Source organism: Orcinus orca, chromosome 15 (genome assembly GCF_937001465.1).
Source record: "Orcinus orca chromosome 15, mOrcOrc1.1, whole genome shotgun sequence".
Classification (NCBI taxonomy): domain Eukaryota; kingdom Metazoa; phylum Chordata; class Mammalia; order Artiodactyla; family Delphinidae; genus Orcinus; species Orcinus orca.
The window spans coordinates 2,461,304-2,478,423 of NC_064573.1; the positions used below are offsets into that span (position 1 = coordinate 2,461,304).

The 17,120-nt window shown below is 45.0% G+C and overlaps 1 protein-coding gene across 13 annotated transcripts in view; it reads right to left on the reverse strand.

The window, feature by feature from the left end:
- Positions 1-17,120, reverse strand: part of ZNF236 (zinc finger protein 236) — a 102,293-nt gene that overhangs the window by 36,031 nt on the left and 49,142 nt on the right. For all 13 annotated transcript variants that reach the window (XM_049697653.1, XM_033406117.2, XM_049697654.1 and 10 more), the window contains 7 exons: positions 16,065-16,337; positions 14,566-14,769; positions 6,391-6,532; positions 5,488-5,748; positions 2,204-2,448; positions 1,385-1,486; positions 720-871 (listed from right to left, as the gene is read on the reverse strand). In XM_049697653.1, the coding sequence (XP_049553610.1) occupies positions 720-871; positions 1,385-1,486; positions 2,204-2,448; positions 5,488-5,748; positions 6,391-6,532; positions 14,566-14,769; positions 16,065-16,337 (1,379 nt within the window). The remainder of the gene's footprint in view (positions 1-719; positions 872-1,384; positions 1,487-2,203; positions 2,449-5,487; positions 5,749-6,390; positions 6,533-14,565; positions 14,770-16,064; positions 16,338-17,120) is intronic.

The following is a 17,120-nucleotide window of genomic DNA, read 5'->3' on the forward strand; positions in this document are numbered from 1 at the left end:
CTTCCCTGGTGGCGCAGTGGTTGAGAGTCCACCTGCCGATGCAGGGAACACGGGTTCGTGCCCCGGTCCGGGAAGATCCCACATGCCGCAGAGCGGCTGGGCCCGTGAGCCATGGCCACTGAGCCTGCGCGTCCGGAGCCTGTGCTCCGCAACGGGAGAGGCCACAGCAGTGAGAGGCACGCGTACCGCAAAAAAAAAAGAGAGAGAGAAAACAATTGATTTGCCAATCATTTTCACCACTACTGAAAGATTTCCAAAAATGGCAAAATCAATACCAAAACAAAAACTTAAATGCCTCCAACTTGACTAAGAAAGGAAAATTTTAAATGATGCATTTAAATATGTATCTTTAGTATGTCAGCCTTCATTATATTTTCATTCTAACATGTTTCTTTAAGATTCCACATATTAAAATGCTTTGGTTTTCTCGCTAAAGCAAGGCGATATCCTTCAGATGTTACTGAAGTCAGTTACACTCTCCTGACTTTCCTGACTTTTAACAGAAAAGGTAAAGCCACATCATGGGAATGAAATCTTAAAACAAAAATGTTTTAAGGAAATAGAAGCCCTATATGATAAACACTGAGGTTTCCACAGGTGATGCAGCAATCTTAAAGTTGCAACAAGTAAACATGCCCTCTTAAGTAAGCAAATTTTAAATAATTACGGTAAAGAATAAGATAGAATCTGCTCAATGATGACACTTCTGCAATACTCACTACATTAATCGTATCAGAGCTAGGAACCGGAAGTAAGTTCTGCTGATGGAAGCTCGTGGACAGGGCTTGAGACTCCAGTGTGCTGGAATCTTGTAACTGTTGGACCGGTGGAAACTGAGTCTGTTGATTGTACGTATCAGTCACTGTAAAACCTGAAATAAATTAGAAGACATGAGTTCTACAAAAAATACTAAAGTTACACACACACACACACAAAACCAAAAAAGGTTGGTTTTACAAATAAAGGTATTTAAAGGAACATGTCTACTTTCTGAACGGGAATCAGGATTATTAGTTTTTATCAGCAGGCTCTAAAGTGACCTGCTCACAGGCAAGAGACTACGCTCAGCTCCCATCCTTGCAGGGCAGGCTAACACACCAGCCACAAATAAGTCCCAGTTTCTACTCAATTACCTTTCCTTGGCTAGAGACCAGGTGTAGAATGGTCATTAAAGTCCCCTTCTGGAAAATCTGAACAGACTACAAAATAGCGTATGCGTGCATGTGTACACACATGCACACGCTACCCACGCAAGACGTTATCTGGTTCGATAACTGGTCATAAATTTCAGAAGAGCACTAAAAGAAACACTCAAGCTTGCTGTAAAGTTAACCCCAACCAGGCGCAGCTCACTGGAGAGCCCCGGGTAAGGCCCACCACTGACCCTGTGACAGACCCGCTGGCTCGAAGGGCTGCGGCGGGGGAGCCTGCTCCTCGTACTGGCCCACGTGCCCTTCCAGAGTGTGCTGCGGGACCACAAGCCTGTCTGAAGACAAGAAGCACAGACGAGGGCGGAAAATTCGTAAACCCGGAAGCTGCTTCACATCTACCAACCTGTCCAAAAGGATGCTTCGGTGAGTTTCCAAAAAGCAGCCTCCTTGTTTGGAAAAGACAGTAGGAAGACAATTCATACAGAGGGTACAAACTTACACATGTTGGCTAAAAAGCACAAAACCCTACTCACAGACCAAATACTTCTTGGGACGCCCACAAAGTAAACAGCAAGCTGACCGGCCAACCGTTTGTCAGGCCCGCAGGGGGCCGGAAGCCTGAGCCGACTCTGTCACTGAGCTCACTGCCCCCCCCCCCCCCACCGTGAGCCGGCATCTTTCTGCAGCGAGACCTCCCCGCAGGAGGCAGCGCGCTGGCTGAGGGGCCTCAGCTCCCGCAGCCAGCGGCACCCAGTCCACGGCCTCACGCTGGCAAGTCCGGGAGCCATGCACCAGGACACGCGTGATCACGCAGATGGGCACTCAGTGGAAACCAAAGACTCTCTCGCGGTAGGCTCAGGGGTGAAAGTGGGTGACAAGCAGCACGTATCGGAAGGTCCCATTTCTACCATTCTAAATGCACCGCAGACTCTCTCACGCTCAGACACACGGCACAAACTGCGCTTTAAAAGGTCAGGGATGAGAGGGCCAGCGGGGACTGGAGTACAAAGGGCTGCAAAACTCCTGAGAGTTAAAAGCCCTGAACCGCTCACCTTCATCTGCTTCCAAAGGCTGCCCCGCCATCTGCTGGCCGAGCCCCGCCTCCACGCCGGCGGGCGGCCCCAGGTCCAGCACGGCCCCAGGGTTGTCGGCCACGGCCTCAGCGGTCGGCTGCAGTGCGGCGTTCTCAATCTCCACCTGCACCTGGGTGGGCACGTGCATGCCCTGCTGGTCCACGGCGCCGTCATCTATCGGGCAGGCCTGCTGGTGCTGCCGGAGCTGCTGGGCAAGCTCAAATCTTCAAAAAATGGACAACAGTCCGCAGCGTCAGCTGCTGTCAAACACCGCGGGCACGCGAGGTGCGATTTATTCAGTGACAGTTTTCATTTTAAACTGTTTCACTTTGAAGTCGCAGCAGCAATCCAGTTGAGAGTTAAACACTACAAATAATCTGAAAGAAAACCCCCGTGCCCTTATCTCTAAGCGCTTTCACAGACTATAGGGGCCGGAAGGCAACAAGGATTTTTCAAAGTCTGAACGATGCAAAAGATGCCACGTTTCAAAGCTAAACTCTCCCAATTCAAATTATGTGATGAGCTGAGGTGTTCAAAACAAGAACTGCATGAGATGAGGCAGCGTCTTGACAGACTGCTTTCAGTGTTATACACACACGTGGGAGAGACGGGACCGTCCTGCAACCTGCCAGGCCGTGCGCGGCTCACTGACCAGTGGGCCACAGGCGGCAGAACCTGGACCACGAGGCATGTGGCTGCGATGGTTTTCTGCAAAATCATTATTCCTGTTAATATTACTTTTACGTGTACAAAGCATACCTGGCATATTATCATCAAGGCCAACAATTTCTCTTTCAAAGAGAAAAATGAACAATGAATTCAGTGAATGAACAATGAATTCAGTGAATGAACAAAAACACTGGGGAAAAAACAAACAAAAACCCAGGTCAAACAATGATCTGATTAACAGGCTGTACAGTATCTCAGCCATGAAGGGGCTACTCCAGTCAGACTCACACAAGCTCTACTGGACGCTGGATGCCAGAATCACGTGAATCTGCTGATTCAGAATTCCATTCTGAGTTCCAAACAAAGTCTTTCCTCTTCATTTTCTGATATCAAAAACAGTCACTTGGGCTTCCCTGCTGGCGCAGTGGTTGAGAGTCCCCCTGCTGATGCAGGGGACACGGGTTCGTGCCCTGGTCTGGGAAGATCCCACGTGCCACGGAGCGGCTGGGCCCGTGAGCCATGGCCGCTGAGCCTGCGCGTCCGGAGCCTGTGCTCCGCAACGGGAGAGGCCACAGCAGTGAGAGGCCCGCGTACCGCCAAAAAAAAAAAAAAAAAAAAAAAAAAAAAAGTCACTTCTCGACTACTTTTACTGAGGTGGGGGGACAAAAATGTACTGAAAAGCAGCAAAGGAAAGAACACGCACTGTCACACCTCCACCACAGGGTGACTGTGCAGCGGTGCCGTGGGTTCACGGGGTCCTCTCCACCACCCTGAAGGAGAGGAACTGTGCCCTCTGTTGTGACTGGTGGAGCCTTGTTTTCTGTTTGTTTGCCTGGGTGTTTTCACAACTCTTACTACAGCGACTTTTTATTTTTAATGTAAGTGTATATGGCATTTTAGGAATTCCCAAGACTTCAAACAAAGGGATCAAACGACTGGAGCTGCTGCCTGCTCGCAGGCAGGTTCACAGTACACGCCATCTATAAGATAAACCCCCAACTCTGCAATGACAGACCTACCCGTCCTTACGCTGCCACCTGAAAGTCACGCACACTCTCCCCTGGCGTAAGCATGGCACGTGTCCCTCAGCGGAACCCTGGACAAGCAGTGGCCAAAGCAACACTCCACTGACAGAAATGACCCGGCTAAAAACAGCTGACCCTCTTCCCGGAAATTACAGCACTGGCCTCTGAGCCTGTAAACTGAACTCCCAACACCACCACAAAAGCACACTGTGAAGGCCGGGCGTCTTGCAGAGAGGCGTCATTCACCATGCTCTGCGCAAGCTGTGGCCGCGCCCCATTTCTCTTGGCAGGGGGGCAGCAGTGCACGCTCTGAGCGTCTCCGCCCCCATGAACTCTCCAGCCCCTGAATGCGTGTGAAGCACAGAGCTTCCTCCATAAAATGCAGCCAAGTGTAACTGGACATGTAATTGGCAAGAGTCCCCTAACTGACACCACCAATCTCACATTCCCTAGATGGTCTCGAGAAGCACTTGAACTCCTCGGCTACGCGATCAACCGTACCAAAATCGAGGAGAGTCAGTTCTGCCAAGTGTGCTTCGGCAGCCAGAGGGATGAAACCAGAACACCATTTCTCCGAGTTACCTTATTCTATCAGTTGGGAGTTCTGTTTGGTAGGTAATACCTGGACAGAGACATCCGGGTTAAAATACGGCTCAAAGGTAAACATTCTAGGGCAGAAGGCTAATATTCTTTCCTGGTAAGCCTGGTAACTCTTGTTCTCAAAGTCTCCTAGGAGGTGGTCGTGGTCACCTTGTCCATGCTTTCTGTTACAATACAGAATTCTGTGGCTTCACAGAAGCACCACTGAATAAGCTCCAGACACAGTCAGAAATGCGTCTCTGTAAGGGCTCGTTGGGTCCCCTCCATTTACAGATGAGCCAGCCCTCTAAGCAAGCAAAAATCTAAGTTAGGGCTTCCCTGGTGGCGCAGTGGTTGAGAGTCCGCCTGCCGATGCAGGGGACATGGGTTCGTGCCCCGGTCCGGGAAGATCCCACGTGCCGCGGAGCGGCTGGGCCCGTGAGCCATGGCCGCTGAGCCTGCGCGTCCAGAGCCTGTGCTCCGCAACGGGAGAGGCCACAACAGTGAGAGGCCCGCGTACCGCAAAAAAAAAAAATCTAAGTAAGCTTTAATGATGGATTTATGTGTTAGCTAAAACATAATTTTTTTCTGTCAACAACCTACAATAATTACCATTCAGATAACACTAATGATATGCCTAGAGGTCCCAGAGTTGACCAAGATTTTCTTTTTTGAAACCTTCATTACCTCATTATAGTAGACACTATCTAGCATTTTATCTACTACTGATTATTAGTTTTAAGAGAGTTTAGAAAGCATTTAGGCCAACACTGACTACTTCAACACTACATTAAAAATAAAAATGATGTGCTTCAGTCTATGGTTCTCAATAGGTCATTAAACACTGATACAGAAGTTTCTTTAGCTCATACACCTCCTGCTAGAAGTAATAATAAAGGGAACAAAGACAACTATTTCTTCAAAACGCTCCCCACCATCATCTGGGAATTATAAGGATTGTTAAAAAGTGACCATCAGAATTATACCTACCTATGGGTTTTCATGTGCTTTTTGCAATTTAGTGAGGTCTTAAATGTTTTCTGGCAATAGGGACACATATAGGGACGAAGGTCGTTATGGATGCCCATATGTCGCCGTAAGCTACCACCAGTAGTGAAAGCTCCATTACATATCAGACACTTGAAAGATTTAAGTCCAGTGTGCGTTCGGACGTGTGCTTTGAGCACTCCTGCAGAAACAAAGCCTCTTCCACACTGAGAACATTTAAAAGGCTTTTCACCTGTATGTGATCTAAAAAGAATAAAAATGGTAATGAATAAGCGCCTTACGCTTTCACGCTGCTTTCTAATTTAGAACGCACTCTAGTAATTATCTCACTTGGCCACCCCTTTTCTGAGCTCAGCAGCAGAGAGACTCAGCTCTCACGTCCCCACAACGGGACCTGAGACTCAGCGCTCGGGTGGCTCATCTGAAGTCCGGGGCTCGCATACAACCGACACAAAACCAGACCCCACAACCTCTTCTACGTTCTGTCCTCTTCTCATGACCCCTCACTGTCTCTTGTGATCAGGTTTCTATCAATACTTCCTCTTCCCTGTTGCTAGCGCCAAGAATTAACCTGATGAATACACCCGAGAAACTGTGAAAGAGCATAATCCTCATGAAACAAACCAAATATTTCTCTGACATGTCCCAGAGATTGCAAATACTGAAATATAATAGGAGTGAAATATAATAGGCGGTTTGTGGGTAAAACATTTTGGTCAAGACACTGAAGAATGAAAATATCAATTATCAGTAAATATTCTGGGGTTAAAAGTGACATTTTAAATAACAAAAGCTAACACTACCATTCTTCGTATTTCCACAAGTCACCAGATCACTAAGTCACTGTAACTATAAATTTCCATCTCTGAATCTATATTACCTTACCTGATGTGTTGTTTAAGATGGCAAGATTTTTTATAGGCACGATGACAGTAAAAACACTTGTACGGTCTATCTGCTTCATTTACAAAATTATTATTAAAATAACTTTGAAAAAGCTGGTTTCTTGGAATGGGCTGGATAAGACCTACAAACCAAAAGAAAATCAGGAATAATTCACTGTCAGTGCTACTAAGAAATGTCAAAAGGCACCTGCTTTACCCAGAAGATAAACATCCTGAGGAGCCGGATTCCAGTGTTGCGACTAATCGCTACTATGTTAATTGTGTTAGGGACTCGCTATTTAAAGAACACCTATCAGGAAACACTTAGAGAGTTAATATAAGATATTCTTTTCGACATAAGGAACATTTATATTGTCACAATTACTTCTCCTTGTTCTAGAGCCAATTTTTCATAGATTTCTACATTTAACTTTCTATATGAGCATCTGTTGGCATGCAATTTATATAAGTACATCAACATGCAGGTTAATCAGAGTTTTTAAGTCCCTTATTTGTTCAGTATGAAGACTGTACCCTAGGTACTATAACAAACTCAGACAGAAATGATTCCAACATGATTTTTTGTTCTAAGAAAGTCAGGGTTTTCACAGAAATTTTATTAAAAGAAAATCTGTAAACAGCAAAATTACAACCTTAAATATTTCAGGTTTTACATACTTTCAGTGAATAAAGAATGCCCTTAGGTTGACCGTGTAATAAGTATGTCTTGATCAAGCAACTGAATTATTTATGAAATTCAGAACAAACATACACCTGAACCCTCTGAATCACTTAATATTTACCTGGAACGAGAGGAAGATGTACACTGTCAGTTCTACCTGGGCTGTTTGCTCCTCCTCTCTCCCAGACAATGCAGCTACCAGCCAAGACTCTGGACTGGCCATGCTCCCTGCTCCCTCAGCTGTGCCACTCACTTCCATGCGATGATTACCAAGAGGCACCTCCTAACACACTGCTGTCCAGACTGTCCCTAACGGTGCGGGTTACAGCTCAATCCTGTCCCCTAAAACCCGCTTGCTCCTCCCAGCTCTCCTAGTTGTACGTAAGGAACCCCATCCGCCTAGTCACGCGGGGGCCGGGGATTCCAGACTTCTGGAGCCGCTCGTCAAGCTTGCCATTTGCCAGTCCTGAAGATCCCACTTTTCCAGTGTTCTTAAACTTGTTTCCTCGTTTCTATTTCCACTGCTATTTCTATTTCGCTTCGCTCGCGTGTGAGACTTAACTGAATGGACCCGCACTTCCTGATGCTGCATGAGAGCTCATTTACTTTTCAAAGAGAATTCAGAACCTCCCTTGTGGGACTTCCCTGGTGGTCCAGTGGTTAAGACTCTGCCCTCCCAAGGCAGGGGCACAGGTTTGATCCCGAGTTAGGGAGTTAAGATCCCACATGCTGTGTGACACGGCCAAAAAATAAAAAAATTAAAAAAAATAACAGAACCTCCCTTGTGACTGATGTGTGTACAACCCACAGGGCACACACTCGAAGAGCCGCCAAACCTTCTCCCATTTCACAAGGATTCAGGACTGGGGAGACGCATGGGGACCACGCAAAGCCCTGCCCTCCTGGCAGCTCCAGCATCGCTCTACCCTTCACGGCATTGCCCTGCTTTTTCCCAACGACTCCTTTCTCATGCTCAAGAAGAGAAAACTTCAGTCCTTCAGTCCACCCCACCACCTTCCCCAGGACACACGCGCTAAGTCTGCTGCAGACAGGCTGACACGCCTGGCGCTCAGAGGCAAGATCGCCGTCCAAGGGCCGATTCCCAAACCCAGACGCACGTTCACTCTTCTGCGTGGCTCTGTGTCAGACACGCACCTAGACCAGCCTCCTGAATGTTCTGCTCTGCCTTCTCGTGTCACCAGCAGAAGAATGTCCCTGGCACAGTGCGCCGGGACCCGAACAGCAGTTTGCTCAACCACCTCCCGTGGTCTGCCACCGAGAACGGGGCCACCGCGCCCACCAGGCTCGGCCTCCTGGCCCCGGTCCCCACCTCTCCCCACACCCACCGCCGGCTTCTCCCCAGGCAGCTCCGTGCTGCAATTCCTAACGAGCCTCACTGTCCCACCTCCACACGCTGACTCACTTCTGTCCCAGCACTTGTGACTGCTGGTTCTGTTTTCTCTTTCCCCACTCCCTGGGCTATAGCTTCTGGAGCCTGGGGCCTGCCCCATGGTCATAGATGTAGCCCTGAGCCAAAGAGCACTGGCCAGGTAGGACACGTAGATACGATCGAATATACTAACGATCCTGTTCTCAGTGTTTACAAAATCAGAGAAGGAAAGGAAGGAAAGAAGCACGCACAAATTCCAACCAAGGTCCTTGATTCACGGTCTGACACCCAACCTTTATTGGACACCTACTTCCAGGGAATCATGTTAGATTCCATGAAGAGAACAGAAAACTGAAGTGAGTATTTTCCAAACTGGCAGCCAAAAAGGGTGGCTCCTCTGGTCACTGCGAAGCTTGTGAAACTGTGAACCTCAAATGCTCTGCAAGGGAGGTCCACAGGCAACACATAATAGCAGCTGTTAGGCACAGTTCCCCGATATCTTATGCAAACAGGTTCAGTAACTATTAGCATAAAGTACCACTTAATTTAAACTGTAGCTCCAAGTAATATCTGATAAGCCATTTTCTTGTTCATTGCTGAACTTAACGGAATGAGTGATTTCTAAGAAAAACACCAATAAAAAAATTTAAAACTCTCCTCCCACAATTAAATTGGGCTGTACAAACGTGAGACATTAATTTTATAGACTTCATCAGACAAGATATACATTAAAAAGCAACACAGGAAAGTGAAATAATTTTAAGCAATTAGTTATATAAATTGTATAAATTCATGAAAGTAGGTAAAGTAAATGAAATTCACAAGGTAATTTTTAAAAAGTAAAAAGTCCTCCTTATAGTCGTCTTGTATCTGTTTCATCGGGAAAAAAATAAGATATTCACAAATAAGGAAACAAAGTATTGCTTTTGCCATTTCCCACATCAAAAAAAAAAAAAAAAAAAAAAAAAAAAAAAGCCGTACTGGGTGCTGGGGGCAGGGCTGTGCAGGGGTTCACTGCCTCCCAGTCAGACCTGAGGTCAGTTAGCAAAGCGGGGCTCCGGGTGAGCGCCTCCCTAGCCTGCAGTGCAGACACAAAGCTCATCAGACGGCAGAGCCGGGCTGCACCCCTAAGGCTCCAGGCTGCACCCGATTCAGCACCTTCAGAGAGCTCGCCACCCGTCTGCCGCGGCAGGCCCTGACTTCCAGCCTGCACGGAAGCAGCCTGACGCCAGAACCTACCGGGAGACTCCAGACGGGCTGTCTGCGCCAGGCCTTGAAGCCGTGAGCCCTGTACGGCCCACAGACGATCCTCCTCTCCAAGTCACCCCCATTCTGGTGCAGGGTCCCCCCTCCAGCCCCACTGTTCTCCCAGCTCTTTCTCCTGTGGCTTCTGGAACGTACGTTCCACAGCAAACAAGTTCTCCATCATAAACAGGTCCCATAAACAGAATGTTCAGTTACTCCTTTCTTTTCCGAAACAGCAGGTCTGTGGTCGAGCGGCTGGCCTGGACGCTCCGGCTCCTAAGGCCCCCTCCGAGCCTGAGGAGCTCGAGCCTCCTGTCCCGGCCCAGCTCCGCCTCCCAGCCTGCCTTCGCTTCCTCCCCAGTCCCACCTGCCCTCCACGAACCGAATCCCTTTACCCAGTCCCTTGCCAATACGCTCTTGTGCAAGTCCTCTGGCCCTTTCTCAAATAATTCACAAGATCGTAAAAAGAAAAACAAAAGAATGTGCCCAGTAACACCCCTCAGAGACAACCACAGTGAACGGTTTAGTAGCCACTCTAACAGAAGAGTTTGTAATGTGAAAACATAAGTGGGATCAACCATACACACTGTTCTGGAACTACCTGTCCATACTTCATACATATACTTAACTCTCCAAGTCATTACATATGACATCATCCCCATCACCCTTTGGATGCTGGCAAGGAATTCCACCGTACCAGTGTACCCAGTTCCCTTAATGCACTTCTGGCGGACATCCTGCCTGTTTCTAACTGTACACTACTGCAGGGCTGCAATAAACAATCCAGTATATACAACTGTTACCTTAGTGTCTCCCCGCTAGACACACAATTATAGTCTCTGGGCAGCATCCAGGTATATTTATTTTTAAACAGAACCCCAGATGATTCTGACATCTTTGAGGGGGAGGGGAGGAGTCCCACCTTGAGCTCCTCAGAAAGTGAAATAACAGGCTTCATTTTTCTGATGCTTTATTTTTCACGTCTAATAATTTTACAAAGTTCTGTTAAAAAGCTAAGCTAGGGCTTCCCTGGTGGCACAGTGGTTGAGAGTCCGCCTGCCGATGCAGGGCACACGGGTTCGTGCCCTGGTCTGGGAAAATCCCACATGCCGCGGAGTGGCTGGGCCCGTGAGCCATGGCTGCTTAGCCTGTGCGTCCAGAGCCTGTGCTCCGCAACGGGAGAGGCCACAACAGTGAGAGGCCCGCGTACCGCAAAAAAAAAAAGCAAGATAAATGCACTAATATCAATATGATTAAAACATGAATATAAACTTGGAAGATCAATCATTACAGCGCTGAGGTTTAAAATAATAGATAACCAGGGACTTCCCTGGTGGTGCAGTGGTCAAGGCTCTGCGCTCCCAACGCAGTGGGCCCAGGCTTCGATCCCTGGTCAGGGAACTAGATCCTGCATGTCGCAACTAAGAGATTGCATGCCGCAACTAAGGAGCTGGCGAGCTGCAACTAAGGAGTCCATGAGCCACAGCTAAGGAGCCCGCCCGCTGCAACTAAGACCCTGTGCGACCAAATAAGTAAGTAAATAATTAACTAATTAATTAATTAAAAACAAAACAAAGCCCCACTTTTAATTTAAAATAAATAAATTTAAAAAATAATAGATAACCAAAGCCTGGCTCACTTCGAAGAAAATATTTTTCAAACATCTATGCTCCACAAAAATGGTGGGAGCATACACCATTACACAAACTCACACATACGCACAGTCATATATAGAAAACACAGTGATTTCTTTAAAAAAAAATAGGTATGTCGTATACACATATGATTTGAAAATCCAGAAGCAGCTACAGATCAAAATATTACGATCACCCTGACTCCAATACTTCCCCAGTCTGCACACTGTTTTATTTAAACTTAGTTCTTGAATTTAGAAGAGAAAGCATTTAGAGTACAGTACACCGCATGTCTAGTGAAAACAGCCCCAAGTGCAATGAACTACACGGTATCTGTGTTCAGTAAAGACTAGTGGTGCTCGATGCCAAGATCCAGTGGCCATCTGGGCCCCTGGCGGCTCCTCCACACTCCTGCGCCGGGGGCGCAAGGCTGACGGGTGTGGGAGGAAGGGAGCTTTACTGACCACACCCTGATCCAGAAGTCTGAAGACCCAGGTTCTAGTTCTACCATGAGCTCTAGTTGTAGAACCTAAAAGCAATGTTAGAACCCTCTCTAGGGCCCACATTTTACATCTGTGAAAATGAAGAGTGAGGAATGTAGGCAAGTTTGGGAAAGACTATTTTTAAGTTCCCACGCAGCTCTGGAAGTTTTTAGAATTACACAACTATATGGAACTGTTCTATCCAACAATGCTCCCTTAATATGCAAAGATTAAGTTACTTGCTGGAGTATTTTTTTATGCATTCTAATACTTTCCTAAGCGACAGTAATTAGTGTAAAAGGTATTGAGCTTCAAGTAACTAGACTGGACTGGAACATCTCATCTCCCAGTTAAGTCAAATAACTGTAACTAATCTATGCTAAACCCTCTCTGGCATGTTTTTATCAAGATCTGTCCCCCAAACATAATTACAGTCACACTTTTTCTACATATGCCCCAAGGAGCTCAGATTCTGAGAGAAGAGACAGACACAAATACAAATAATGACGAAGTGTAAAATAAGTATTTAAATATTTTACAATGTGAAGCCAGCTCTATGAATCACTTCCCCCATGTGTCCCACTCAGCCTAGAACAAAGGAGAATTCTGCTTCCACTAATTTCGTCTAAGATACAGGTGTCTGTGAAGCTAAAAGCACAATGTTCTCCATTTTAACCTCGGAAAGTCTGGAGAATCAGGGCTCCAGTTCAACTCAACTAAGGATTTGTAAACTTAACGGCAAGAAACCCACAGGTGTGTAACCTGAGTCATGGCAACCTGAAAAAACTGGTAATTTGAGGGTTACCCTCAAGCATGAAGGATAATTCTAGCGCTGCTGAGTAAGTTTTTAGTCTGTCCTAACTTTTAGAGATTTTTTTGCATTTCAAGAATAACACAAATCACTGAGAACCTAGAGACTACAGTGAAGTTAAATACACATTAAGTGAAATTGGTCTGTTGTTTTGTTTTGTGAGCTGCCACAACTGCACAAGGACATCAGAGTGTTCTAACCTACCATGGGAGTTCCGATCAGTGTCTAAACAATTAAACACCCTAAGAATTACAGTTCCTAGGAAGCTTAGCAGAAATCATACGTAAAATCATTGCAGGCTGGTATTTGGGGAGTATGCTCTTAAACTTGTCGTCTCTTGGGGGTTTTCCATTTCTTCTAGAGTCAGTTCTGATAAGCACGTTATTCTAGAAAAAATCCACTTCATCTAAATTTTCAAGTGTATTAGCAAAATGTTGTAGAGTATCTGCAAACAATTTTTATCTCATCTGTATCTGTGCTTACAGCTTGACTCTCATTCCTAATATTACAGATATTTTCTTGGTCTTTAGTTTACTAGAGACGTGTCAAGCTATCTATTCTACTGTTAACTTTTTAAAAATTGTAAAATTATGTTCACTAGAATTTTGTCTTCTATCTTAAATTATTGTACTTATTAATTACTTTTTGCTACTTGCTTTTTTACTTTTCTACTTTTTTGAGTTATATATTTTATTTATTTTTGTTCTTATTTTTTAGTAAGAAATACTTCTTAAAAGCTGTTATCAGTCTTTTCTGATAATAGCTTTGGTCCATCCCACTGTTTATAAAAACGTTCCCATTTCTAGGATGTAATTGCAGTTTTGAGTCTTACTTTTCCATAGAATGAAACTTTAGATAGCTACTTTCTATTAATTTATGTTTTCAGTGAACTGTAATCAAAGACTGTAGCCTTCACAGTACCTATTTCTGAAAACCTGAAACTTCTCTATACCCTAGAATGTGATCAACTTCTATTTCATGCATATTTAAAAGAGTGTGTACTTTGGAGTAGAAGGCTTTAAAGCCATTCAATCACCCTTTTGATATGTGCGCTTCAAATCCTCCTCAGTCTCACTGTGTTTACACCAATCTAATTGAGGGTCTCTCACTCTGGTTCAGAATTTGAATATCTCTCCTTTCTTCTGTTTTTGGTTTATATATTTTGATGCTATGCTCCTAGATACATAAAGGCTCGTGACTATAGATCACCTTATTAGTGGACTATAGCTGACATTAGTCTACAGTATCTCTCTTTTTTTTACCATTTAAGCTTTATTTATATTAAATTATGTTTTCCTTGATATTAATTTTGTTCACAGACTAGATTATCTCACCTAAGACGATGAAATACAGGAGAACTGCATAAACATGTAAATTCTTGCAAAAAACTTAATGAGTTTCCTTTAATCTTGTTTTAGGATCTACAAAAATCATTTCTCTGAAGATTCTCATGAACAGTGTTTTCTTTTTAGTTAGCTAACAAAATCATAATTTACCTTGATCATAACAACACCAAGCCTAAAAAGAACTTAAAAGCTGGCAGATTTACCTTTTAATCCAAAGGTTAAAGCAGCCCAGATAATGATCTGTTACACAGCCTGCGGGGCTTCTAAGATGTAAATGACACAGCATACTGTGTGCCCCACTCAGGACACCCATCCACCCCACAGGTCCACTGAGGTACAGTCTTCCTTGGTGAGGACTCACATATGAACATCTTCACTTACACAGCACTTCCCTCTTACCGAGTACATAATCTGAGCAGCAGTTGAGCCAGAACTAGGATCTTAATTTAATTGTGAAACTTGCTGGCCCATAAAGCAAAACAATCCCTAACAACAACTCCACCGGCACCACACATACAACTATCTAACTACGCAGACCATAATGTTCATACACCCTTTGCAAAGTACCAAGGGAGGACAATCTTACCTACGTCTGTTATGAGGATCGGCTCCTGCAAAGGAATATCGGGGACCGGAACGTTCGCCTTGCCAACACGAACTTTTGCAGGTTTACGCTGGTGCCTCATCTTTCTTAACTCCGTGTGTTTAAAGTGAGAAGCAATGTGAGTCTTCCTGTGGCCTGAGGTTCGAAATTTCTTGTCACAGTGAGGACAAGCAAAAGGTCTGACTCCTGATAAAAAATAAAATAGACTGTAGAATTATTCCAAAGAGATACATCTCAGTTAACGCCAACATAAAATTCTAGTATTTTAATACTGATTTGAATTCTCAATTTGTTGTTTCATGCCATATGTTTATAATTTCATGGACATTATAAATTAACAGTTATTCTCGTTTGCATACAGTGCACGTTACAGATGTTAAGGCATGTAATAAGAGCATTTTAAGTAAAAAAAAAAAAAAAAAAAGGGCATTTACTATTTTCAGGAGAAAGCCTAAAATTGTAAAATGGATGTTCAAACAACTAGTAGTCCTTAAGACACTAACGTGAGTAAGGCTGCTCTCCTCTCTCAAATCATCCTCTCTGTAACTGGAATAACAACGGGGCCCCAGGTTTGCTGCTGGGATTCTACACACTTGTGTTTGAAGAGCACTTAGCAGTGCCCGGCATTGGGTAAACGAGCAGTAAATGGTGGCTGTTTGTAAATAACAATGTCACTGCTGCTGCTGATGACAGTGATAACATCCTTTTAACAATCCTCTGCTATGACTTCCCTTTTCTGAAGGAAACTTCCTTTTCTTACAATTTTATTGGCAAATGAAAATGCAGATTCCAAAGAAAGGCATATATCAAAACAGTCTCATTTCAGCTTTTTCAAATACCCATCCACATGCTCAGCTCAGCCCAGGAACCTCAAAGGGTTAGGAGAAGTTACTGCTAATGCGTACAGCGTTTCTTTTGGGGGTCATAAAAATGTTAGAAAATTAGATAGTGGCATGGGTTGCACAATTCTGAAATGCACACTTTAAAAGAGTGAATTTTTATGATTTGTGAATTATATCTCAATAAAACTGCTATGAACAGAACTGGAGCCTGAACATGGAAGTTCTCGTGCCCTAATACTGATGACAAAATATCCGACAGGCAGAGTGGGTATTGATATTAAGGTCCCAGCCTGAAGGGCGCCAGCTAAAACCCAGAGGCCCCACGGGGGCGATGCCGGCCTCCTCCTCGGGAAGGCCCTCCTGGGCTGCATCTGAATCCCGTCACCCACAGCGGTCTCCCCTCCTCACTCCCTGCACTCCTGCCCTCACTCGTAAGTGGTACAGTTTAACGCTCCCTCTTCGGGCCATCGGCTCCATGAGGACCAAGGTCACGTGGACTTTGTTCAACAGCGTGTGCCGTGTGCCCAGCCCGCAGAAGGTCACGGTCACACTCGCTGAAATAAAGAGCAACGGGCGCTCCACACGCCCAGCCACCAGCGCAGACCCCGCCGGGAACCACCTGCGGCGGCAGGCCCGTACCTGTGTGCAGGCGAACGTGCACCTTGAGGCTCCCCGAGGTGGAGAAGCTCTTCATGCAGCACTGGCACTTGAACGCCTTGACGCCCGAGTGCGTTTTGACGTGGGCTGTCAGCGTGCTCTTCACGGCGAAAGCCCGGAAGCACTGCGGGCACTTGAAGGGCTTCTCATGGGTGTGGATGCGGATGTGGCGCACCAGGTCGCTGGGCTTGCGGAACTCCTTGGTGCAGTAGGGACACACGTGCCATCGCACACCGTTCTCCTCGCGGATCGACCCTGGAGGAAGATTACAATGAGAAGGGTCCAGCTTGGCCTCGAAACCGCATTTCACCAATTATTAATGTCCTTCTAGGCTTAGATTTAGACAGCACATCATACGTATAAAAAGCTATAGACCTTTTGCCACAGCAGAGGATATATGATCAACTGTGGAAAAAGCTGAAATTTCCATAATAACTGAAATGACTGATGACTATGATTGAATCTTGCAGAAAATCCTAACAGTCCCATATGAACACAAATCATAGCCTAAGAGAGATAAGAACGCTAACTAGACAGGTACTATGATATAAATCAAGAATCAGCAGGGCAGACTTAGTCTGCTATAAGTGTAAGTAACAGCAGGTGTGATCAAATGACTCCAAAATTAACTCAAAGAACATGAAAAGAAGGAATGAACTTACAATAAGTATCGTCTGAGCTGATCTGTTATCACTAATAAAAAATGCAAATAAAAATGAGGAAATGGTAAATTCTTATGCTACAGAAAGGAACTGATAAATAGTTAAAATAAAGAAATAACATATTTGATCATGAATGAGTTCATGATTTATGATCAAATATAGAAGATTCTTTTGCAACGCTAAATATTGCATTTGGCCAAAAAGTGCCTTTGGTTTTTAAGTAAAAATAAAAGATGCATTTTTCATTTTCACCGAGAACTTTACTGAACAATGTATTCACCCTTTTGTTCCACTACCTTCTGCCATTTCATAATTCCATCTTCCCAAAACTTCTTATCTTTTTGAGCAAAGAACTGTTGCAGGTGCCTTTTACAAT